Source organism: Argopecten irradians, chromosome 6 (genome assembly GCF_041381155.1).
Source record: "Argopecten irradians isolate NY chromosome 6, Ai_NY, whole genome shotgun sequence".
Classification (NCBI taxonomy): Eukaryota; Metazoa; Mollusca; class Bivalvia; order Pectinida; family Pectinidae; genus Argopecten; species Argopecten irradians.
This window is the reverse complement of record NC_091139.1, coordinates 9,970,936-9,990,566: the sequence shown is the minus strand read 5'-3', so window position 1 is coordinate 9,990,566 and position 19,631 is coordinate 9,970,936. Positions and strand designations below refer to the sequence as shown.

The window sequence follows — 19,631 nt, the reverse complement described above, 5'->3', positions numbered from 1 at the left end:
GTTATATACATGAGATTCATCAAGCAAGATTATAGAGAAACCAACAGAATGGCAAAATAGAGTTACAACCACTAGAACAAAGAAGAAAGTGTCTCTAATTGATCTTACTATACAATGTGTTTGAGGGGTTGGTCCTGGCACCGCTTCCTACCTTGTGATTGTTTTAGTCAAACGTAAAAAGAAAAGACAGATAAGGGCTACATTTAAAGGCCCACTACCTTTCCGAAACGGCTTTTAATTTTTAAAATGCATGGGAATGTAAAACAAGATCGATAATTTTGTAGAGTCTTAAAAATTATTAACTTACCGTTAATACTACATTTGTCATCACCTTCTGAACGATTTGATTAAAATAAATAAAATGTTTATTTTCATAACGCGGGTCGTATGATGTTTCCCGCCGTCGTCCTAAATACTGTGCGTTAGTTGATTTTCACTGCGCCAGACGGCAAAACAGTGAATTGACTCTCCACTGTTTTCATATATTACAGGAAATCTTGCATATGTTTGGTGTCGTAACCTTATTTTAGGTCATCAGTATGCATTTTCTTATGTTATTAATGTTTTTTAAGAAACCTTTATATTTTGCTCCGGAAAGGTAATGGGCCTTTAAGGATTGTGATACTAATTTAGCCTGATTGAGTAGAGTATAAAACAAGACAAAAAGTAACAAAAGCCAAATGAAAAAATCATTTTGCAAAAACTGTCTAGAATGGAAGCAACTGGATGTGAGCATGGTGAGCGCCACATCAGTCATTCAAAACGCATGCGACAAGTGGAGCCAACAACCTCAGGTCACCTATGCAACTTAGAGACCCACTACCTTTCCGATACATCAAATTAAAGTTTCTTAAAATCAAGACAAATTAATTACGACACCAAATAAATGCAATAGATTCCCTCTGTTGTCTATTTTCACAGTGAAGATTAAAGTGAACAGTCGGGCAAGGAGGGCTAAAGTCTGTAAAAATGGTGTGAATGTATCCAGTATAATTTCTTATGAAATGGAAAAATAAAATCTCTCGTCAAAATCTGTCTGCGTACGAAGAAATTAATTTAAAGTATGTGAATTCTAAAACATCCTCCGGCTCACTATGTCCGTGGTTACATTTCCACACAGCCTCGCTTTCAACGCTTTCAACTTTTCTTTACTTTAATGGTCAGAACTGGGAAACTAAGCAGAACTGGACCGTCGTATTGATATGTGAGAACTTTTGGAAGGCAAATGAACGCATTTAGACTGGTTTTCTTTGCCCGACTATTTACTTTAATTTTGCTGTTTTGCCGTCAGGGGCTGTGATAGTCAACTAAGGCGCGGTTATTATGATGATGGTGGGAAACATAATACAACCCGCATTATGAAACTTAATTTATTTCAATTTAATTGTTTAGAAGGTGAAGATTAGAGTAGCATTAACGGTTAAGCTATAATAACTTTTGGCGACTCTCAATTATCAATCTTGTTTATACTTATTTTTAAAAATTTTAAAAAGTAAAAGCCATAGTGGGCCTTTGATTCAATTCCCCATCATTGTTTTAGATACCAGAATCAAGGAAACTAATGATGATATAGCGGGATTGGACTAGGTCGATCATCGGTGACCAGGAAGGTCAGTCAATAGAGCACTTGGCTAGTGTTCGGAGGTTCCCTAGTTCGAATCCCAGTCTGGCTACTACATTTTCTCCTCTCCTGTTACAGAATTGACATCCAACTAAATAATTAATGGTGGTGGTGTTTGGAATTTAAGGGTCTCGTATGTCTTTGAAAGGAGAGATCAGGGGTGTAGCGAGATTGGACTAGTTCGATCATTGGTGACCAGGTAGCTCAGTCGGTAGAGCACTTGGCCAGTGTTCGGAGGGTCCCGAGTTCGAATCCTGGTCTGGTCGCTACATTTTATCCTCTCCTGTTATATTGAAACAAGATTCAGATGTATATATATGGACCAAAGTAAATTTACCTAATAAACCTTATCATGAAATTTCTGATTGATCAGGATTGAATTTCTCACACTGGTGATGAATGGAGATGACAGCTAAAAACTGCTGCAATATGACATATTTCAAAGTTGAATTATCAATAAAATATTTATCTCCTTTGATAACAAATAACATGACATTAATTTATTATAATCTAAAATAAGTCCAAAAATTCTTGGAAAATTAATCTTAAAGCTGATATAGCTTAATAATAGATAAAACTTGACTTTTTTATGGGGATCATATATAATCAGTGCACTAGTTGCAATCAAATTTTATGTACATTTTATATTATTCTATGCAGGATTTATTTTTTACCCCTAGCATTAGTCTGATTCATGTGTTGGTTATATTTTCCACAGGGACTTAATTCAAATCCTTGTGTAATTTGTATGGTTGAAATTATATATCTCGATAGAATGAACCTTGGTTATAATAAATAGAAAGTGAAAGTATGAAAATGAAAGTAAGATAATATAAATACATGTATACCCCTGAAGGGCCCCAGGTTGTCCGAGTCAGTTGTGTGTTTGAATGATATGTCCATAACCAAACTTACAAGCGTACTATTAACCACGAATTAAAACCCTACGTAGTTGGTAGTGTACAAGGTAACTCCAACGGTATGGAAAATTTAATGCATAAACTTATACTGGCTCTTGTCGCTGTTCTTGTCAGATGGTGTGTGTCTTTGTGCAAATACTCAGGTAAGATCTGAGCTCCAACGCTGATATCTTTTTGTCTTACGTCTGTCTTTAATATTTATCTGCTTCAAACTACAGACCAGTAAGTCTGACCATCAGTGTTGCTACTCCAACGATATTAGAGGCTGACACGACGAGATACTTTTTAACAACCATTATGTAATCAGGGTGGAATAAGACCTCATACGCGTGTAGGAGTACAGTGTTGCATGTAAGATATTAGAATCATTAATAAGGGATGAAATAATGAGTCACACGAAAAGGAATAAGTTATTTAGTAAAGCTCAGTTTGGCTTCATAGACAAAACATCCATGGTTCTTCAACTTGTCATTGTCATGGATAGATGGACAGATATTTAGAATAGAGGTGCATGCGATGATATCATATATTGTGACTTTATGAAAACATTTGATAAAGTCCCTCACCACCGACTAGTACATAAACTTGCAAAATATGGCATTGGTGGTCAATTTTCCTCATGGATCTAAGCTTCGCTGTTTGGAAGAAAACGAAGAGTCGTAGTAAATGTAAAAATATCAGAGTAGATACCAGTCTTAAGCGGAATACCACAAGGATCTGTGTTAATTGGGGCCTGGTGAATACTATCTACAATATACGTAACTAAGGTTGAATGTCAGGCTAGTAAGCCAGATCTCGAGTTCACCAGTTCCATCCCTAGAAGCAGAGGCTGTCATAATGTTTAAAATAAAATCCTAGCTGCAATCTGTTACATAGTAATGGTGTTTATGCATGTAGGGACTCAGGAATGATACTCAGCATTGCCCCAGAACATCACTGTCTAACTCAAGGATATATGTTTTTAATTCCTGGAAGGGGAGTACAATGTAACCCTGGTGAATACTAGCCACAATGTCTTGAACTTGATTGGTTTAGTGTAACTAAGCCAGTGACTCTCTGTCTCGATTTGTATCCCTAACAGGGGCAGTTATTATGTTTTAGATAAAATCCTACTCTATCTGTGTAAAGGAAGTGGGTCGATGTGGCTTGTACATAATGTCTCTGTCACTCAGCTGACGGAGCATGCTTCTTTGGCTCAGTTGGTAGAGTCATCATTTTTTCCACAAGAGACCCAGAATCGAATCCTGGTTGGGCATTAACAGGAATGTGTTTTTCCTCTGTTCTTCTGCATTAGCTGCTCAAGAAAAAATAGGGGAAGTAGTATAAAAGAGTGTGTCAATGTGGCTTAATATTAAATAGTGTTAAATATGGTTTCTGTAACGGAGCATACTTTTTTGACTCATTCGGTAGAGGCATAGTTTTTTTTGCACCAGAGACCCAGTTTCGATTCCTGGTCAGTGCACTCAATAGGAATGTGTATTTTCCCTTTTACTTCTGTTACACACATATTTATATTTGTCTTATTGGAGTTATGATAAAACAGAACACAAAAAAAATCCTGAGGGAGTTGAAACTATAGGTCAAAAATGGTAAATTCATCTGACGCAATTAGTTGTTACTACAGTTTGTTTTTGTCTGCTTGATTTCAGGAGCAGGTAAAGGTCCCATGTATGGTGACTACGAGGCTCAAAGACACTGGATGGAAATGACATACAACCTGCCTGTCCAGGAATGGTAACTATAGCAACTATAAGTACAAAGTACAATGGTATTGAAACGATCATACTTTTTGTCCAGTCCTTTTCCTCCAGTGTATCTTCGTGGCTATAGTTAGATTTATAAATTAAATGATTATTATTGTTGGACAAACTTTGACATCATGAATATCAGTTGCAAAAAACAAGATATTTTCTATTGTCATCATATGTTTTCACATTCATTATGATATGGGTGGTGAGGTAGGAAAGTTTCTATTTTGTGCAATAAAACAATTTATATATATCTAGGTTTGACCCAATAAACACCTTGTCTTTAAAGCGCCCATCCACCTTTTCAAGGCCTCCAGTTCACTTACGTTTAAAGTGCAAATGACATTTTTTTCACTATCAAAAACATGAGCAGAAAATAGTGTTGGAAATCGGTTGTAAAATGGTAATCGATCATCGGTTTAGGACAATTTACTAATTATCGATTTTATAATCGGATACTATTTATAGAAAGCTCTCCTATATTTATATATTTCACCTTTTAGTTTTTCTGAAGAATTTTAAAAAGATATCCACTGAACAAACAGTCATGAAGAAGTATTTTTTTTAATTCAAATTCTTGAGTATCTATGATGTTTAAAATATTTTGATGTGATTTTGCCCTGATATATATCATAATAAAGGTTCAGAACAGTATAAGATAAGCATGAGTTATCTCCCATTTTAATAATCGATTATTACCTTTCATAATCGATAGTCTTTGGAAAAATCATAATCGATCGATCATCGATTAAAATCGAGAATCGGTCCAACACTAGCAGAAAATTTAGTATTTTTCTTCAGTTACAAAAGTTACTTACTTTACACCATTACCACCATTGAAAAGTTTGAGCTTCTAATTTTACTTCAAGTTAAAACTATGGAGAATAATTAATTGCATCCCGAAAAAAATCTGTGGCACTACATCCTATATGGAATGAAGTACTGATTGAGCATGCACCAAAGGCGAAATAAATTATTTTATAATATTTTTTGTGTTAGTTAGGCATATATGTACACGATTACACATCAATTATTGTTCATATGATGTATATCATTTATGCTCTGTCGGCGGTGGAGCATCTTTAATTTAAATTTGATCATATAAAGCACCCCTTAAATTTTTTTTAAATTTTCAAGCACCATTGGTTCTCATTGGGCCATATTTCTTAAAATCCAGTTTTTCAACCAATCAATGTTGCACTGTTCTTCACCACTATATATTATGTTTTTCTCTGTTACAGGTACAATCATACCACCAGAAACGACCTTCAGTACTGGGGACTAGATTATCCCCCCTTGACGGCCTATCATAGCTGGATATGTGGCTATATGTACGGATCATAATTTCCTGTTAATGCTGCTTATGATAGGATAAATATCTCAACATCACTAGGACCTAATATAAGTTATTGTGAAGTAACATTAAGTTTACTAGATCCAACCAGCCTATGTGCTGTGGCTTAGTATCAGCTATGACAAAGGGTTCACTTTGTTTAAGATCAAAGAAACAAACTCTCACAAGCAAATTATTGAAAGATTTGATTTTTTAAAGCCATGCACCCACTTATTGATATATTTATTTGTATTTCATCGTGACAAAAGGTTGGATTTTATCATCATTAAATGAAGTTTATGGTTGAGATCTATTATTGTATACTTTAATTGTGGAAATTTACATGAGGTGAAAACTTTTGCTAATTACGCGGAAGGTGCTTAATCGCGAATATTTTCACTCTCGCCTAAGATTGTGATATATATAAACTTTGTTGTTAAAAGTCTAAAAGTACATCTTTTGTCATCGGTGACTCATGGGTATCCGATGATGATCTTTCGCGAAAATAACAACACTGAGACTTTTATGCATGCAGATTGTGAAATTAATCTTTCGAGAAAATATCCACGTATGCAGTATCATATCATTTGGGTCTGCACATATAAGTACATGTAATACATATTTCACTTATTAAAAGTTTATCATATGAATAAGTTATAGGTGATATATTTCAGTGCTAATCAGATCAATCCAGCCTGGGTAGCTTTAAAGACTTCCAGAGGATTTGAAAGTCCAGGACACAAGTTGTTTATGAGATATACGGGTAAGGCACATTAGTAAATGTATCATATAGAAAATGTATCATGATATTTAGTTTAAACAGTATTTTATTCATATAGTGATACATATAATACAGTAAATAAACACATTTCGGGATCGGAAAACAAGCTTAGAGCTTATATAAATTCCTTTCCTTTGATATCCATACAGGTAAGAAACACTATCACTAATTGTCTTTTCAATTCCACAATAGTTTTTTCTAATTTTTTTTTTGTACTTTAATAGATTAATTTGACATTTGATTTCCATTTCCGAGTTCCATTTCCGAATAATTAATTGTTATAATTATATGTTAAATGATCAATTCTGAGTTACATATATATCTTTAGTAACATTAAGTTTACAACTATGTGTATAAGTAAATAATGTGTACATTCTGATTTTCAACATTGAATTATTGATGATGGTAGTACAGTTACAGGTTTTTGTGACATACAATTTCCAACTAGTAATTGAATGTTGTAACCTATATTGATTTGTTGTGATATATTGATTTGTTGTGATATATTGATTTGTTGTGATATATTGATTTGTTGTGATATATTGATTTGTAGTATTAGTGGCGGACATCCTGTTATTCTTCCCTGCGGTGTTTCTCATTTTTAACAAAAGTGGACAAACAAAATATTCCGCGGTAAGATTTATAATTCATTTGCTACTTATGGTGCTATTATTGTTCGAACCCATACACATGTTGGGTACTGTTCTTGTTGGGAATCTCCATTCTACATCCTGTTTCTGTTATAGAAAATTTAAGATTTTACCAGTTCTTCATTGTTGATAGTCTTTGTAATTTGGTATTGAAAGATGTCGTATGATTGATTCGGTGTCCTTTGTGTTTTATAATATTGGTTAAATACAAAAAAGTAACATTCAATTAAATAATTATTTAATAGCGACAGTGTGCTAATTGATCTTGCATAAGAACAAACAGAAGTGTGTTGGAGACATCTTACTAGGGTTATGGGTTACAGTGAAACATATTTATAACGAACACACAACAAATTCATGGTTATAACATAGTACTTTTCATGTCCCGTCAAGGTTCCAATGATATATCTGCATTGTCTGTATTCTGTGTTTGCATATTAGAGTTATCTGCCCTTGCGAGTAGGTATTGATTGTGACGTCATGTGTTTGCGAGCTGAACGTCATACTTTTCAGAGAAAACGACATGGATTGCGCTCACAAAATAATGACGTAACCATCGATACTTACCCGCAAGGGAAGTAAATCTGTAATATGCAAAGACGGAATAATGAACCCATGTCGATCCCAAATTAATGATGTGTTCACAGATTATTATTATTGTACTAGTGTGAACTTATCTATGACTGTGTTCACAGATAAAGAGCAGTGCCCTGGTTCTACTGTCTCCTGGACTCATCCTCATTGACCATGGACACTTCCAGTATCCTTTTTTAGAATAGATTCTTTTTCAGGAAAAAATCTGGCTACAGAGGCCTACCATAGTGAAGATCTTAGTGTGTAGGCCAGTGTTACCATGGTGAAGATCTGAAATGTGGGTGTAGGTCTATGTTACCATGGTGAAGATCTGAGGTGTGTGGGTGTAGGTCTGTGTAACCATGGTGAAGATCTGAGGTGTGTGAGTGTAGGTCTGTGTTGCTATGGTGAAGACCTGAGGTGTGTGAGTGTAGGTCTGTGTTACCATGGTGAAGATCTAGGTGTGTGAGTGTAGGTCTGTGTTACATGGTGAAGATCTGAGTTGTGTGGTTGTAGGTCTGTGTTACTATGGTGAAGATCTGAGGTGTGTGAGTGTAGGTCTATGTTACCATGGTGAAGATCTGAGGTGTGTGGGTGTAGGTCTGTGTTACCATGGTGAAGATCTGAGGTGTGTGAGTGTAGGTCTGTTGTTACCATGGTGAAGATCTGAGGTGTGTGAGTGTAGGTCTGTGTTACCATGGTGAAGATCTGAGGTGTGTGAGTGTAGGTCTGTGTTACCATGGTGAAGATCTGAGGTGTGTGAGTGTAGGTCTATGTTACCATGGTGAAGATCTGAGGTGTGTGGGTGTGTCTGTGTGTAGGTCTGTGTTACCATGGTGAAGATCTGAGGTGTGTGAGTGTAGGTCTGTGTTACCATGGTGAAGATCTGAGGTGTGTGAGTGTAGGTCTGTGTTACCATGGTGAAGATCTGAGGTGTGTGAGTGTAGGTCTGTGTTACCATGGTGAAGATCTGAGGTGTGTGGGTGTAGGTCTGTGTTACCATGGTGAAGATCTGAGGTGTGTAAGTGTAGGTCTGTGTGTAGGCCTGTGTTACCATGGTGAAGATCTGAGGTGTGTGAGTGTAGGTCTGTGTTACCATGGTGAAGATCTGAGGTGTGTGAGTGTAGGTCTGTGTTACCATGGTGAAGATCTGAGGTGTGTGAGTGTGTAGGTCTGTGTTACCATGGTGAAGATCTGAGGTGTGTGAGTGTAGGTCTGTGTTACCATGGTGAAGATCTGGTGTGTGGTGTGTGTACATGTGAACTGAGTGTAGGTCTGTGTTACCATGGTGAAGATCTGAGGTGTGTGAGTGTAGGTCTGTGTTACCATGGTGAAGATCTGAGGTGTGTGAGTGTAGGTCTGTGTTACCATGGTGAAGATCTGAGGTGTGTAAGTGTAGGTCTGTGTGTAGGCCAGTGTTACCATGGTGAAGATCTGAGGTGTGTGAGTGTAGGTCTGTGTTACCATGGTGAAGATCTGAGGTCTGTGTGTAGTTGTTACCATGGTGAAGATCTGGGGTGTGTGAGTGTAGGTCTGTGTTACCATGGTGAAGATCTGAGGTGTGTGGTGTAGGTCTGTGTTACCATGGTGAAGATCTGGGTGTGTGAGTGTAGGTCTGTGTTACCATGGTGAAGATCTGAGGTGTGTGAGTGTAGGTCTGTGTTACCATGGTGAAGACCTGAGGTGTGTGGTTGTAGGTGTATGTTACCATGGTGAAGATCTGAGGTGTGTGAGTGTAGGTCTGTGTTACCATGGTGAAGATCTGAGGTGTGTGAGTGTAGGTCTGTGTTACCATGGTGAAGATCTGAGGTGTGTGAGTGTAGGTCTGTGTTACCATGGTGAAGATCTGAGGTGTGTGAGTGTAGGTCTGTGTTACCATGGTGAAGATCTGAGGTGTGTGGGTGTAGGTCTGTGTTACCATGGTGAAGATCTGAGGTGTGTGAGTGTAGGTCTGTGTTACCATGGTGAAGATCTGAGTGTGTGTGTGTGTAGGTCTGTGTTACCATGGTGAAGATCTGAGGTGTGTGGGTGTAGGTCTGTGTTACCATGGTGAAGATCTGAGGGTGTGTGGGTGTAGGCTCTGTGTTACCATGGTCGAAGATCTGAGATGTGTGGGTGTAGGTCTGTGTTACCATGGTGAAGATCTGAGATGTGTGTGTAGGTGTGAGGTCTGTGTTACCATGGTGAAGATCTGAGGTGTGTTGAGTGTAGGCTGTGTTACCATGGTGAAGATCTGAGGTGTGTGGTGTAGGTCTGTGTTACCATGGTGAAGACCTGAGGTGTGTGGGTGTAGGCCAGTGTTACCATGGTGAAGATCTGAGATGTGTGTAGGGGTGTAGGTCTGTGTGTAGGCCTGTGTTTACCATGGTGAAGATCTGAGGTGTGTGGTCTGTGTGAGGCCTGTGTTACCATGGTGAAGATCTGGGGTGTGTGTGGTGAAGATCTGAGGTGTGTGGTGTAGGTCTGTGTTACCATGGTGAAGATCTGAGGTGTGTGGGTGTAGGCCAGTGTTACCATGGTGAAGATCTGAGATGTGTGGGTGTAGGTCTGTGTAACCATGGTGAAGATCTGAGGTGTGTGTGTAGGTCTGTGTTAGGTCTGTGTTACCATGGTGAAGATCTGAGGTGTGTGAGTGTAGGTCTGTGTTACCATGGTGAAGATCTGAGGTGTGTGGGTGTAGGTCTGTGTTACCATGGTGAAGATCTGAGTGTGTATGAGGTGTAGGTTTGTGTTACCATGATGAAGATCTGAGATGTGTGAGTGTAGGTCTGTGTTACCATGGTGAAGATCTGTGTGTGAGTGAGGTCTGTGTTACCATGGTGAAGATCTGAGTGTGTAGTGTAGGTCTGTGTGTAGGCTACCATGGTGAAGATCTGAGGTGTGTGAGTGTAGGTCTGTGTTACCATGGTGAAGATCTGAGGTGTGTAAGTGTAGGTCTGTGTGTAGGCCTGTGTTACCATGGTGAAGATCTGAGGTGTGTAAGTGTAGGTCTGTGTGTAGGCCTGTGTTACCATGGTGAAGATCTGAGGTGTGTGAGTGTAGGTCTGTGTTACCATGGTGAAGATCTGAGGTGTGTGGGTGTAGGTCTGTGTTACCATGGTGAAGATCTGAGGTGTGTAAGTGTGTGTGAGTGTGTAGGTCTGTGTTACCATGGTGAAGATCTGAGGTGTGTGAGTGTAGGTCTGTGTTACCATGGTGAAGATCTGAGGTGTGTGTAGGCAGTGTTACCATGGTGAAGTCTGAGGTGTGTGTAGGTCTGTGTTACCATGGTGAAGATCTGAGTGTGTGAGTGTAGACCAGTGTTACCCTACACATGAACCTTTATCCAAGTTAACATTTGATGAGCTTGGTTAAAGGTCAATGTTTAAGAGATAACCTTGATTTGTCCTTGACCCTATACTGACCTTAACCTACAATACAGATATAACTGTATTAGCCTTGGCTTTGTCCTACTGGCTGTCTGGTTGATCGGTAAAGGTCGTGAACTCTGGGGATCCGTTTTCTTTGTGCTGGCACTGAACTATAAACAGATGGAGTTATACCACGCCTTTCCATTCTTTTTCTACCTTCTGGGGCTCTGTATTTGGAGGAAGGACCAGAATGGGTAAGTCAAGCATCTCATCTGTAAATAGCCTTTAAATTGCTTTTCATACATGTCATGAGTTAGCTGCCCTATCCTATGGGTTTTCTCAGGTCAGACCCTTGGTGTGCTTGCATCTAACCCATTGAAAGTGATTTGTATAAATGAATTATATACACCTTTGAGAGAAGCCCAAATTTGGCAGTAGTCGGCATATCGATCTGTCTGCCTAAATATTGGAAATGTTTACAGGTATTATGAATAACAGAAGTATATACATGTAAAGCTAATCTGATGATTTAATTCCAGGTTTCTGCGGCTAATTAAGATAGGAATCACAGTACTTGCTACATTTGCTGTCTGCTGGGCACCATTTCTTACAACCAAAGATTCTGCTCTCCAAGTACTTCACCGACTTTTTCCCTTTGCTCGCGGCCTGTATGAGGTAATTATAGTTATGATTTATCTTAAGTTCAGTTACTTATTGGTTAGTAGAAGGATTTGTTTTTATTTCACTAAGATGAATCAAGATCCAAGCAATATGTGATAGAATAATACACCGCAGGATATTTATCTTACAAAGATGTCAAATGTAAAAAGTTTTCAGCACCAAATTTCAATGATACAGTAAACCTTTGGTTAGTTTGAACAAAATCAAATAAATTTCGATTGACCAGTTCGAACTTAGTAGAAATCGATAAAATTTTAAAAAATCAGTTGGAGTACTGACATATATATATACCTGGCATAAGCAATGTAAGGCAGAAAATATATTGGAAAAGCATATCGTATATTTTGCTGATTTACCTGAAAGATTATGTGTATTCAATTCCTCGTAAATGTGAGCATTTGATTTGTGAATTTATAATTAATTCTGCAGCAGAAGCCATGAAAATCAGCATGCTTAAAGGTTTCTGATATCAAAATGAAATATAAGTGATCTATAAATGATTTTCAGTATTAAACATGTAATTGATTGATTCCAATTTACACGGTTTTGATTACAGGACAAGGTGGCAAACGTCTGGTGCAGTTTATCTGTCCTAGTGAAACTCAAAGACATGTTGAACAGAGACCAGCTTGTTCTGCTTTGGTAAGCTTTATGTTGAACCACTGATGTCCATGTGGGCTCAGAGGATTGAACTGTCGGTGAATTAACACAAACATAAAATGGACATTGGTGAAGTTATTCTGGACATTATGTCACACAAACGGGTTTTGGTTTTGTTTTCTAGGTTTTTTTTTTGTGAAGCTCAAAAGAATATGTGAGATCAATACAGAAGTTAATCGTCCTCCAGTTTCAATTTTAAATGAAACTTGATTTTTGTTCAATTCCTGGGGCAGGTCCCGAGAGGGTTTAGGTGCAAAAGAAACAAAAAATTAATTTTATCTATATCATACAAATGACTTTTTCTTAATAGCCAAAACACTTTAGGATGCAATATACAAATGTATCTCAATTCCTCCCTGACAGAAATGGAGATAACTTTTGTCAATTAATATAATGACAGTCAAATATCATAAAACATAAATGCATTCTTTCAAATAATGAGAAGCTATGAGTATTTTTACATGAAGACAAACAATCTCTGTAACCGATGAGATCTATGCCCATAACATGTACACTGTAATGAGTTGATATTGTTGATATTATTTTTTATTTCAGTTTGATCTCCACACTGGTGCTGTGTCTTCCATGCTCACTGAATCTCCTGTTTAAACCAAGTTTTCTGAGATTTAAATATTCATTAGTAAGTGTGATAGTGTATAGTAACAAACATTAACATTTATGTACACATATATATACATTGAACCTGCCTTAATGACCACCTCTGTATAAAGACCACCTGTTAAGTAAGACCACTGTCTCATGGTCCTAAATTATCCATTTTAACAAATTTTACCTGTGTATAAAGACCACTTGGCTTTTAAGGTAATTTTTCTTGGTCCTGGGAGTGGTCTTTATAGACAGGTTTGACTGTATATATAAATAATGATGTTGCAAATAATATCTATAACAGATTATAATTAGCCTGTCAGGGATACCGGTAGGTGTCCATTCTTAATGTGATGTTGACTCCTCCTCCTTAGGAACTATAACAATTGACGGATCGCCAGCTGTCAATCAAACCACATGTGACTTTGCATTTTGTATTGTGTGTGCTACAATGTTTGCTCCGACATTGAATAGAAATACATGCGTTTGTAAGCACGAGGCGTGGCTATATTACACCTGGCGATCGGTCAATAATAAATACATTACAATAGTATAGATGGCATGCAATTTACAAACTGTACCAGGTACATTTTATGCTAAATCTTATTGATGAATTCCAAATGTATATTTAGGTTATTTGCTGACGTGTAAAGATAATCAAGAGGACCAGAGACCCTAATGGTCACTTGACTTTTTATCGCCCCAGGAACTCAGCAACGACTCATTTAGGACCAAGTAATATGTAAAATGTTAATACAAATACTCGTTATTAGTACAAAATTCATAATGGGGAAAAGCCAAATTAATGAAGGTATTCATGCGTTGTTTTACATTTTTGTTTTGCAGATAAATTGTTCCTTGATATTTTTCCTGTTTTCATTCCAAGTTCATGAGAAGAGCATTCTTATTGTTATTGTGTAAGTAAAATTAATTTTTCTAAAAACAGTTACCGGTAACAATTTAATTTGAAATTCAAAATTGATGTCTTATTCTTCATTTCATGTTTGAGTAAAAAAAACCTTATTTCATGCATACAAATTTACAAGTTTATCAAGGGGTCATATCTGTCATTGTTGCAGAATTGTAAACCTGTTTTCTGTTCAACTACCTTTCTGGAATCTCTGGTTCACCATAATAGCAACATTTAGGTAAGTCATTATTGTATGAACTCTAATCAAAAGTAAGTCATGTCATTATTGTAAAATCTAATCATAAACAAGAAATGCACACAGTACTGAATTAGGATAACTGTGATTTGTTGTGTCCAGTATTAGAATGACTTATTGTCTTTATGCTCCATCTGCCATGCGCTCTGTGTCGCCTGTAGCATGCTTGAATGAAGGGCTACCAAGTTTTTCAAATGATTGATCTTGATTTTCATTCAAGGTCACATGGATCAAATACCCAGTAGACTAAAATCTTTTTGAAAGATTTTTTGGCAATAAGTGGTCTAGAGATCAGATATTGGATCTATAGCATGCTGTGGCGAAAGACTACCACGTTGGTTGAAATATATTATATATAGTGACCTTCATTCAAGGCCAAAGGGGTCAAATAGACCTTTTTTTTAATTACTTGTCTATCAATAACTAGTGGCCTTGGATACCTGATATTAGGCATGTAGTATTTCATCTTTCAACGTCACAGAATTCAAATTGGTGAAAAATCTTTTCTGAAAAATTCAAAAGCCTAAAGTATTCAGATATTAGGCCTGTAGCATGAAGCTCTTCAAGTCACTTTTGTGAAATATATAAAAAACAAATAACAACTTCTAAGTAATTTGAACCGATAACTTGAAAATTATCTCCCTTTGTCTATAAAACCACTATATCATTCTTGTTTAGATATAAGCATTACAGACAGAGTATAAAAAATGTTCATTTATGTTTATTTACGAAATTTGCATGCAATATAAGGTAACATTTGCAAAACTTCAAATGATTGTCAGATGACTATTTAGGCCCTTTGGACCTCTTGTACCAGATTACGACTACAGAATTATAATTATGGCTCTTTGTAGTATGACAACATTTACAGTAGCTTCTTTTTCTGTCCAGTATGTTACCTCTTCTGATGAAGGATGGATTACTGATCCCATACATTTCCACTACCATGCTGTATACCATTATCAGCCGCAGTACGACTCCTGTGTTTGCGATACCTAGTGATGAATATAAACTACAACGCCGTCTACAGAAGTTCACTGTGAGTTTTACTAACATTCTTTCGAAAATTTCCAATTATCACCTAGTACATCACTAAGCTTATTCCTATTCACCAACTCACAATATCTTTAGTACAATGGTGAGCTTATGTCAAACTGTGGTCCACCTCTGTAAGTGAACAGTTGGCTTCTTTTAACGACTTGACAGAGTTAAGTAGGACCAGATAGTAAAACCCCCTATTTTTAAAAGATGCTCCATCTCTGACAAGTGGTATTTTTTCACTATCAAATACAGGAGCAGACGATTATTTATTTTTTCTTCAGTTACAAAAGTTGCTAACTTTACACCATTACCACCATTGAAAAGTTTGAGCTTCTAATTTTAATTCAAGTTAAAATTACAAAAAATAATTAATTGCATCCCGAAAAATTCTGTGACATTATATCCTATATAGAATGAAGTACTGATTGCGCATGCACCAAAAGCAAAATAAATTATCTTATTTTATTTTTTGTGTTAATTAGACTTATATACACACGATTAAACACAAATTATTGTTCAAATGATGAATCTCATTTATGCTCTATGGCGGTGGAGCATCTTTAAGGTTGTCAAAATGACGAATCTGACTTCCAAAGTACCTGATTAAATGAGTTTGTTTTTTACTAGTTGACGTTCAGAGTGATATAATTAATTTTTACTTGTTTTCATACTAAATCCGACTTCCTGATTGTCAGATTCTTTTTCTTCATATACATGTACTATGAAAACAAAATCTGAGAATGGCGCGAAAACCCGACATTATCATGTCGTCACAATAGACACGTTTGCGTATTGATTTAGAAAAAATAATACATTGGAATTGTACTTTTAAACATATTTTATATCATCAAGTAGTCTAAAAATTTGATTATAAGCATTTTGTTAATTTTGTTTGCAAACTTTTATGAGTTGCAGATTCTAGCAGATTCTCACTGTTTGCACACAAAATTTCTTTCATACTCCGATGAAGTTAAAAAATAGTGACATGAATACTTAAATGTTGTATATTTTTGTTTTTCAGTTTTACTGGTCGATGTTTGGAGTGATATCCCTGACAGCACTGTCTGTGTTTGCTACACCCCCGTCCAATCTTCCGGATCTGTTCCCGGTTCTGGTTTCCATTTACTCCTGTTCTCATTTCCTTCTCTTCCTCATCTATTTCCATGTACGACAGTTCCAGTGTAAAGACTACGAGACAACCAACACTCAACAGTCACCATATACCCAGCTCAAAAAGAAACAGTAGAACATGTCTGGTTAATAAACATAAGTTTGACTTTGATTTATTTTTTCTCGTGTAAAGGTTTTAGGTGTAAAATCATAAAAATCATTTGTGATGATAGAAATTTGTCATTTATTCTGTGCCTTCCTTCTGGAAAGGAAGGCACAGGAGAAGGCACAGTAGAAATTACAAATTATTATCATTACTGATGATTTTATAATCTGTATGAAATATCAGGACGCATTGTATACTGAACGGTGCCTTGCTAAATAAACTATAAGAATCCTTTATCGCTTGTAGAAAGTGGTCATGACTTTAACTCTACCTCTATTCAAAGAACTTATTCATTCCATTAGTATTGATGCCTGTTACGTTCGACCACTAAATGATATGATAAGGCAGCTATTTGAGTTTAGAGGTGTGACATTGTTTGTATTGTTACCATCATTTTTTCAGAAATCACCAAAGGAACATTCACCTGTGAAGAATAAAAAGTTTAACTAACAAATATATTTGAAGTTTTGGTTATTTATGTCTAGTTGTATCTGCATTCATTTATAGATGAATTTTCATAAGACAAACAAAATCTGGACACTGCAAGAAGAAAACAAAGTCAAATTAAAATTTGTGTTAAACAAAACATTATTTACTGAATGCTGTTAACCAACTGTCTTTCATGACTACTAAATTTCGTGATTTCGATTTCACACTTTGTGAAGATTAACATTTGTGGATTTAAATTGAATTGAAATTCATATTAATCTAAGAGATGTAGATTTACAGTTGCCTATTCGGTTTTTTAACTCACCTGGCCCAAAGGGCTCGTGAGTTTGTGTCAAATTCGGCGTCCATCGTCCATCTGTCCGTTAAAATTTCCTTTACATGTAAACCACTACTAGTCGTAGAGTTCTGCAAGGATTGTGACCAAATTTGGCCAGAAACATCCTTCAGGAAAGGGGAATAATTTGTATCAATTTTTGCTCTGACCGCCTTGAGCAGAAAGAGTGGAACCCAATTGGGAAATTGGAGGCAAAATCTTTAAAATTCCATTAGAAAAGAAATGAATCTGTTTTCAAAATGTTAGTCAGCATTACAAACCAGGTTAGCTATACAGGCCCTCTGAGCCTCTTGTTAAAAATCAGTATTTGCTGCACCTAATAAAGATTCTGCTAACATTGAACAGGGGAGGATAATGTGTGAGTTATCTCCCTGGGGAGTAGAAATTGTTACCTCATTATCTACTTTGTGTGAGTTATCTCCCCTGGGGAGCAGATATTGTTACCTCATCTATATACTTTGTGTGAGTTGTCCTCCCCTGGGGAGTAGAGATATTGTTACCTCATTATATATTTAAAACTTTGTGTGAGTTATCTCCCCTTGGAAGCAGATATTGTTACCCCATTCATGTAGCGTTACGGGTGTAATATGTACAGTGGACAGCCCTTTAAACAGATCTGTACTCCTCCACAGTTCCAGGCATACATCCCCTGGGGGGACTACTTGACCTCCATCCCCCTTCCCCTATAACTCATAGTTGTCCCTGAGATCACCCCAGACACAGGACAGCTCCCGTGACCTCGGTTCACCTCAGAGGTCAGTCTAGAACGAATATACGTACCCGGCCTACTATACCTTTCTAAAGACGACAACATTTTCTGTATAAAAAGTCTTTTGGGCTACAATATATTAACTCCCGTGATCTCGTTCACCTCAGAGGTCAGTCACATGCCCTGTTATCAGTGTAACCCCCTCCCCAGTGTCAATTACCAGTTCTTCATGACAGCAGATACACATGTAGTGTACATAGATAAATAAATGACAATGAAAATCGGTCACATCCTCAATATTAAAATTTGAAAGGTTCACGCCAATCGTACACAACATGCATATAACATACAATGGAAGGAAAAGGCAAAGCCCCGCCAATGCTTAAAAACGAGAGAAAGAAAAAAAAAAACACATACACAACAATTGAGATTTTCGGATTTTGGTTTTTAAAGGCCCACAACCTTTCCGAAGCGGCTTTTTAATTTTTGAAATCGGGAATGAGGAAAAATAAAATGGAATAAAATGTTAAAACGATATCGATAATTTTGTAGAATAGCAAAAGTTATTAACTTACCGTTACTGAGAAGTCAAAATTTTCTGGCATTGAATTATTTTTCTCATATAGATTTTTTGGAGTTCTAATACCATAGAAAGAAAATAAAGAAAAAAAAACATATGTCCATGTGCTTGTTTTTGAGCTATTGTCACTCAAAGATACCTAATTGACAAAATCTTGGATTTTATGTGGAATTTTGCCGTTTTGACCACATACATGAGAGATTAAAGCATAATTTCCTAATGAGGTGTTTGGTATGCAAAGATGTTTGCAGAATTTATTTTCCAGTGGTCTTCTTTAAAAATATAGCAGTTATGATTAATAAGGCTCCAATTTTTTCTCAGAATAACGACATATGCTACCCCTACCTCTTAATTTTGCGCTACAAAATGCATTCCACCGCCGACAGAGTATAAATGATATTCATCATTTGATCAATAATTGGTGTTTAATCGTGTATATAATAGTCTAATTAACACAAAAAATAATATAAAACAATTTATTTTGCATTTGGTGCATGCGCAATCAGTATTTCATCCATATAGGATATAGTGTCATGGATTTTTTTCGGGATGCAATTAATTATTTTTCATATTTTTAAACTTGAATTAAAATTAGAAGCTCAAACTTTTTCAATGGTGGTAATGGTTTAAAGTACGTAACTTTTGTAACTGAAGAAAAATACTAAATCGTCTGCTCCTGTTTTATATTGTGTAAAAAAATACTAATTTGTCAGCGGTGGAGCATCTTTAACCCTTTTTAGAAAAAGTGTCTAGTATTAAACTTTAGGAAGTATATTGTATATCAGTAGGGAACATGTTGCTCTTGTCTATATCAGGCAGAAAAAAATGGGGGGGGGGGGGGGGGGGGGGGGCTTCCGTGTGCTTACTTTTTTTTGGCGCCATATACATATTTGTTATTTTTTGAATATTTCAGATTAAAAAATAAAAAGTGCTCAAATTGCCATTAAATGTAAAAAATAAAGTGGCAAAATTGTATCATTTCATACATTAATGGCTATTTTTTTTAATTACTCCAAAACCTAGTAAAGATTTTAAAGGGACAATGGCAGTCTAAGAGAACATTAAAATTTGTTATATATACCGGAAAAAACCCAGTTCTATTGAAAATTAGATCAGTCGGTTTTACTGTGATATGCTGAAAAGCCCATGGTT

The 19,631-nt window shown here is 36.4% G+C and overlaps 1 protein-coding gene across 1 annotated transcript; it reads left to right on the top strand.

Moving 5' to 3' along the window:
• Nucleotides 1-2,197: 2,197 nt before the first annotated feature.
• Nucleotides 2,198-16,862, top strand: LOC138324937 (dolichyl pyrophosphate Man9GlcNAc2 alpha-1,3-glucosyltransferase-like). The gene is made up of 14 exons (XM_069270210.1): nucleotides 2,198-2,684; nucleotides 4,191-4,275; nucleotides 5,531-5,620; nucleotides 6,297-6,385; nucleotides 6,957-7,036; nucleotides 7,749-7,813; nucleotides 11,048-11,230; nucleotides 11,516-11,651; nucleotides 12,214-12,299; nucleotides 12,873-12,957; nucleotides 13,770-13,840; nucleotides 14,003-14,071; nucleotides 14,981-15,128; nucleotides 16,152-16,862. The coding sequence occupies exons 1-14, from the start codon at nucleotides 2,603-2,605 to the stop codon at nucleotides 16,374-16,376; spliced, it is 1,494 nt and encodes a 497-aa protein (XP_069126311.1). The 5' UTR covers nucleotides 2,198-2,602; the 3' UTR covers nucleotides 16,377-16,862.
• The last annotated feature ends 2,769 nt before the right edge of the window (nucleotides 16,863-19,631 follow it).

Bases quoted from the DNA above. Each gene is read 5' to 3' on its own strand.
- LOC138324937 (XM_069270210.1), top strand. From the start codon at position 2,603: ATGGAAAATTTAATGCATAAACTTATACTGGCTCTTGTCGCTGTTCTT. The intron at 2,685-4,190 runs GTAAGATCTGAG...GCTTGATTTCAG, and splicing joins GTCTTTGTGCAAATACTCAG to GAGCAGGTAAAGGTCCCATG. The intron at 14,072-14,980 runs GTAAGTCATTAT...TTTTCTGTCCAG, and splicing joins ACCATAATAGCAACATTTAG to TATGTTACCTCTTCTGATGA.